The sequence below is a fragment of the Rutilus rutilus genome (assembly GCF_951802725.1).
Source record: "Rutilus rutilus genome assembly, chromosome: 11".
Taxonomy (NCBI): domain Eukaryota; kingdom Metazoa; phylum Chordata; class Actinopteri; order Cypriniformes; family Leuciscidae; genus Rutilus; species Rutilus rutilus.
In genome coordinates, this window is record NC_140216.1 from 13,700,379 (window position 1) to 13,706,987 (window position 6,609).

The 6,609-nt window shown below is 35.6% G+C and overlaps 1 protein-coding gene across 1 annotated transcript; it reads left to right on the plus strand.

The window, feature by feature from the left end:
- Positions 1-229: 229 nt before the first annotated feature.
- On the plus strand, positions 230-5,934 carry LOC311299363 (XK-related protein 8-like; the record flags this gene model as incomplete). Its single annotated transcript, XM_084422879.1, has 3 exons — positions 230-372; positions 5,074-5,117; positions 5,207-5,934. The coding sequence occupies 3 exons, from the start codon at positions 230-232 to the stop codon at positions 5,932-5,934; spliced, it is 915 nt and encodes a 304-aa protein (XP_084279005.1).
- Between the last annotated feature and the right edge of the window lie 675 nt (positions 5,935-6,609).

Here is a 6,609-nt window from a genome sequence, read left to right on the forward strand (position 1 = left end):
TTGTGTGTAGAGTTTTGCAGTGACAGTTCAACAAATTTGACTCATGTGTCAAAACAGGGAATAGTGTTTATAGTTTAGTGAAATGGGTGTGCTTTTTGATAAATGGCATTATGGTTTTGAAATTTTAGTTCAAAAGCCTGGTCATAGTGTTTAAGCAATCGAGAAAAACTGTAAGTAAATGCATGCACCTTGTGTTCACAGGTATGCTGGGATGATAGAGATTTCCACAATGCTTTTTCTTAAAAAAACTAATAGATTCAGAAATGGTGTGGTTGTGTACCTGAACCAGGACCTTCAGATGCTTAATTTTTTTGAGGCATTTTCTGAAAGTGCCCCACAACTTACAGAGAGGAGAGCTGGAGCTTATTACAGGTCTGTCTCAAATCCAGAACACTTTAAATCGTTGTTTCTTTATAGTTCTTATGTGTCTCTGAACCACTTAAAGCCACTATGAAATCAAATTTGACAAATCGTATTTTTTATGGAACATTGGCGTATTTATTATAAACGATTTATCCATGCAAATTATTATTATTGTTATTTTTTTTTTTTTAATTAATTGATTGTCTTTAATCAAAATACATTCCTCACCCTCTTGCAGCAACATCTCATCTTCTGTCTGATGACGTGTTTACTGGCAGAAGCAATATTATGAAGCTGCAGACTCGGAGCCTGCATCTACAGTCCCGCACCCAGAGTCGCGCATTCTCAGACCCCTCGTTTTTCGAGACAGCGCCTCCTGCTGTTCAGAAGATCGTATAACACCCTTATCAAAATGCCATTGAAAACAATAGGATGCAATATGACAGTCTCGTTTTTAAAGTTATCCAAATAAATATTTGCGTTCCCTGCTTAATGCATGTGCCAAAAAAACTTATTGTGTTCTCTGACTAACAAATTACCCAGTAGTTTTTGAGCGTGGGTGTAATTGAAAGAAAATTACTGATGGAAGGGATACAATTAGCCTACTATGGAAGCTTGTTTCCGCCACTGAATAATAAATAAATAATAATAATTGCGACTTTTTATCTCACACTTCTGACTTTTTTTTCCTCACAATTGCGATAGGCTAAGTCAGAGTTTTTGACTTTTTTCTCAGAATTGCGAGATATGATGTCAGAATTGCGAGAAATAAAGTCACAATTGCGAGATATGAAGTCGTAATTCTGAGAAATAAAGTCGCAATTGCAGATTGAACTATCTTCTGAAAAATATTATGTGATAGCCTATTATATTGCTACGTTTTTTTTTCAAATTCCAATTTTTCTTTCAGTTCAACCTATAATGGTGTAATTAACATTATACCATGCTAACATTACAAAACCTATTTTTTGATATTTTGAATGCGAAGCAAAACTCAAATAAGAATAGACAAAACACCAATAATAAACAATTCTATACTTTATTTAACGATCACCTAAACATCATCTTGCTGTAAACAGGACAAAGCAAAGAAAAAAGGAAAGAATTGTGTTAGTGACTTTACTTTTCTTCTTCAATTGCATTAAAAACAACTCCTCATTTATAAGTCGCTTTGGATAAAAGCGTCTGCTAAATGAATAAATGTAAAATGTAGGCTAATGTAAATGCATAAGGGAAAATAATTTCTGGTAGGCGAATGTTCCTTCTTTTTTAATTCTTTTTGCAATCACTCTGTCAAATTCCTCGACTTCACTAAAATAAAAGATGAATGCCATTGTCAAAAATATTGTGTAATAATAAATAATATTTTTTTGCAAATGCAAATTACAAGCATATCTAGGGTGATAATAAGTCGGGCCACGGAGGAAATGGCTGGCAACAACTTCATATTAGTTAAATTATTATTGATTCATTTTAATACTTACGTTTTATAAGAACTAATTTAAAGGGATAGTTCACTTTGAAATTAATTTTTGATATGTTTTAGCTTACCTCAAGGGCATCCAAGATGTAGGTGTCTTTGTTTCCGCAGTAGTTTCAATTTTGATATTTTTAGGTCAAACTGTTCTTGTCTGTCAGTCATATAATGCATGTCGATGGTCACTGGCTCAAAACACAAGCACAGAGTCCAAATTAAAACAATTCCCCATCGTCCAAATGAAACAATTCCCCATCATAAGTACACATTGATGGCCTGAGACACGAAACGAGCGGTTTGTGTGAGAAAACGAACAGTATTTATATCGTTGTTATCTCTTGAAAACAGCACACGTCCAAATGATCTGACGGCGCGGGCGGGTATAGATATATACATAGTGTCGCCTTGGCTACTGCAGTTCATTGGAACGAAACCGTAGCCAAGGCGACATCTATGTATATATCTATGTATATACCGTCAGATCATTTGGACGTGTGCTGTTTTCAAGAGATAACAACGATATAAATACTGTTCGTATGTCTTAGGCCATCAATGTGTACTTATGATGGGGAATTGTTTCATTTGGACGATGGGGAATTGTTTTAATTTGGACTCTGTGCTTGTGTTTTGAGACAGTGACCATAGACCTGCATTATATGACTGACAGACAAGAACGGTTTGACCTAAAAATATCAAAATTGAAACTACTGCGGAAACAAAGACACCTACATCTTGGATGCCCTTGAGGTAAGCTAAAACATATCAAAAATTAATTTCAAAGTGAACTATCCCTTTAAGTAAGAGGCGAAAAAACATACATTAACGGCTCAAATTTTGTTACAAACTATCTTTACAAATATTAAATGGACTATTCATATGTTGGTGTATCGATGAGCTATAAAGTAGTTTGATTAAAAAAGAAACCGAATGAGGTATGATTCGCTAAATAAAATTGACGATACTCACGTTCTTCACATGTTTATCCGATCTAATTTACAGTTTTTTTCGATTGCTAAACGACAGTGAGCACAACTGGAGCTACATGTGCAAAACTCTAACTACAGTCTGCACTACCAACAGTCACCTGAGCTAAACAGTTCACATCACCTGCAAAACTCACTCCAAGCAACACAACTCTTAACACATGGCTCAAAACAGGCTCAGTGCAGCCAAACACTATGAACAACCCTCACTGAGATAACACACACTGTCACTCAGAACACACTGAGAGTAAAAACACTAGCATCAAACACCAATACAGAAAATACTAACTTTTCATCTTTACAGTTTGAACAATTTCATTGACTTCATACAAAGTAATATTTTCTTCAAAGAAAAAATTGACATTCTTTCACATGATTTATTTAAAATTTTAGAACATAACAATTCTTTAAGGTAAATGAAAATGAGCAGTTTGCTTCAATAGTAGTAATTTACGGAATTACAGTAATGAGAAAAAAAAGGTAGAAACTGACAGTACATACTGTAATTCGAACAAATAATTGAGGGGCTAATCCTGCCTCTCTCTAGCATCAGGCCACAGGTTTTCATCAACATCACATCTAATGTTCTCTCTTGCCATGCACCTGGGGAAGAACCTTCTGGAGTGCCTTATCCATCCCTGGCAGTCCTCTGGACTCGTGTCCTCACATCCGGCACGCATGGCTTCCAAAAGAGACATTTGGTCATGTGGGTGGTGACCAAACACTTTCCACCTCCACCCATACAGAAAAAATATATATATATTGAAATATATTTTACGTAAAGTGTTGAAAATATATGTGGCATATATTCCAAATACATTGAAATATATTTGCATTGTTGGTCACTTATATTTATCATTTTGAAATATATTCTGAAATATAACAAAAATATATGATGTTACAGTAAGTGTGAAATATATTTACATATATTTAACTAAAATATATTTATTGGGCCATTTCGAATATTTGCTTATATTCCAAAAATATATTTATTTTGTGTATGGGAGCCTTTCAGATGAAATTGCAATCAGCAGTGTTTGAAAGGCACAAGGCTGAAATCTATTCTGTTTTGACTGTGTGGTTCACAGTTTTGACAGCAGTGTGTTAGCATTTGAACAAAGTGCTGTAAATCCACAGTGTTGTGCAGGTTGTGGTTAAAGTCATGGGATGAGTGTGTAGAGTTTTGAAAACTGTGTTCAATGAAAAACGAACTAGAGTTTGGTCCACATGAACTGCTGCTGTGCAGACTGTAGTTAGAGTTTTGCACATGTGACTCCAGTTGTGCCCACTGTCGTTTAGCAATCGAAAAAAAACTGTAATAGGAGGCGCTGTCTCGAAAAACGAGGGGTCTGAGAATGCGGGACTCTGGGTGCGGGACTGTAGATGCAGCAGGCTCCGAGTCTGCAGCTTCATACTACTAGGCAGAAGTGCGGGACAACCTGTCAATCACATGAGATCACCGCAATAGCAAACCACAATGATTCAACGATCCAATCAATACCCGATGGACAAAATCAAGTGGGCCGCACTATATATTATTTCTTTTCCGAGAAGCCATTTCACTCTGATATGTCAAAGGGAATAAAGATGATTGCAACTTCCATTTAATGCAGACTTTATAGTGATATTTAAGCCAAAAACAAAAACAAACATTCTGTCATCATTTACCCCTCTTGTCATTCTGTGATTTTTCTATTTACACAAAAGATGATCTTTAGCAAAGATCTTTACCTTTTTTTCATATAAAGAAAGTGGATTGTAACTGATGCTATCAAGCACCAAAAAAGCAAAAAGTACCTGTAATGTTGCATGAAATGGAAATTGTGATCGTCACTTTGTTTTGATCATCGATTGTTTTCGTCATACTGTAATGTATCTCCGAGTGAAATGGTTTCTCAAACAAGATAAAAAGTGTAGGGTGGGACTTGATTTTGTCCATCGGGAATTGATTGCACCGTTGGATGCTGCCTGCTTGTGTGTGAGTGACATGTTATTTTTGATTAAAGATTACGTCACATGAATTTAAAAATAAAATAATATATCTGCACGTATAAACCATTTACAGAAAACACTGCAATATTCCATAAAAAAAAATCTCAATCGTCAATTTTGATTTAATGGTGACTTTAAATTTGAAGAACTGGGAGAACAAACCTGATTGGTTCTTGTGTGTCAAGCATGTTTACCATATTTGATGTGCTCTATGTCTGCGCTGATATGTGAATAAAAACCTGTTAATTCCATACATAGCAGTGCCAATGTGTGTTTCTCAGAGTCTCAGCATCAGCATGGCTGTGATTATATGCATCTCACTCATATATTCAGAAGAACACTATTGCTTGTGTGATATTGTTTAATAATATGCAATGGTTTTTTGTTTCAGTTTTAAAACTCCTCTCATCAGCTGCTTCAATAGCCAGTACAGAAGCCTTGTACCACCGCAGCATGCGTTCCTTTCTTCACAAAAATTGTGAGATGAGCTGGATCCCCACTGGTGTCTACTTTCTGTGGAACTTGTTGCTGATCATTCCCCGTGTGACCGCTCTGGCACTCTTTTGCAGTGTATTACCATGCTACATCATCGCCCACTTCCTGTCTTTGTGGATGCTGCTGGTTTTAGGGGTCTGGAGCCAAAAAACAGATCACATGGAAAGTCCTGGTTTGGAATGGCTCTTCAGAGCTACTGTTGGAATAATCTGGTACTTCAGCTGGTTTAACGTATCAACAGGAAGCATAACATTAAAGGCTGTTCTCTATAATTGTGTCATGGGGTTGGACACAGCGATGCTGCTGGGCTTCTGGTGCTGGAAGGTGTTTGAGTATAAAGGCTGTTGGAACTCCTTAAATCCTTACATAGTGATAACAACACTAGTAGGTTTGCACGTTGTTGGAATTCTTGTGAAAATTATATACTACACATGGTTCCATCCTAACTGTGATGAACAGAAAATAGCTAAACCCAGTGAACATCAGAAGAAGAGACATGATGAAGAATTTTATAGCATGAATACAGGCTCCATTGAATCCTTATCTGAAGATACAGCTCCTGCTCAGCGTGTCACTGGTGTTCTGAAGAGGGGGAGGAACATGGCTGCTAATTTCTACTACTAGTTCTATATATTATATATCTATATATATAATAACTGATACAATGTTAATATACCAACCTACTAATTCTGGATGACTATTGGAGAGCAAAGTTATACAACACACACCCAGACAATGTTAATTTCATACATTTTCATGTCTGTTTTGGTGGCTATGAGAAAAAAGTCCTTGAAACATTACATTATTTGGTTACACTTTATTTTAAGGTGTTTACTTACAATAGGGTTAGGGTAGGATTAGGTTTTGGTTGAGGGTTAGTTGCATGTAATTATGCAACATTTACTATGGTAAGTACATGTAACATATGTAACAAGGACACTGTAAAATAAAGTGTTACACTATTTCTACCTTGGAATAAAGTATTCTATTAGCTCTGTTCAATCCAACTCTGCTAATTCAAGAAATGTACTATTAACCTTTTCTTTTCGCAACTACTGTGGATGTTAACTAAATCATTCTTGAAATATCCCTGGTGAAAAAGAAGTGCAGTTAATTGTACTGAATGTGCACTTCTAGAGTACTTTAAATCCTAGAAGTATATTTAAAAAAACGTTGTACTTAGATATTGAAAAAATTTCCACTTTATTACTTTCATGACTAGACTTATACACATTTATTTTTCAAAAGTGCTTTAATATTTGTTTTTGTCATGCTTTAAAGTACTTATTGTTGACTAAC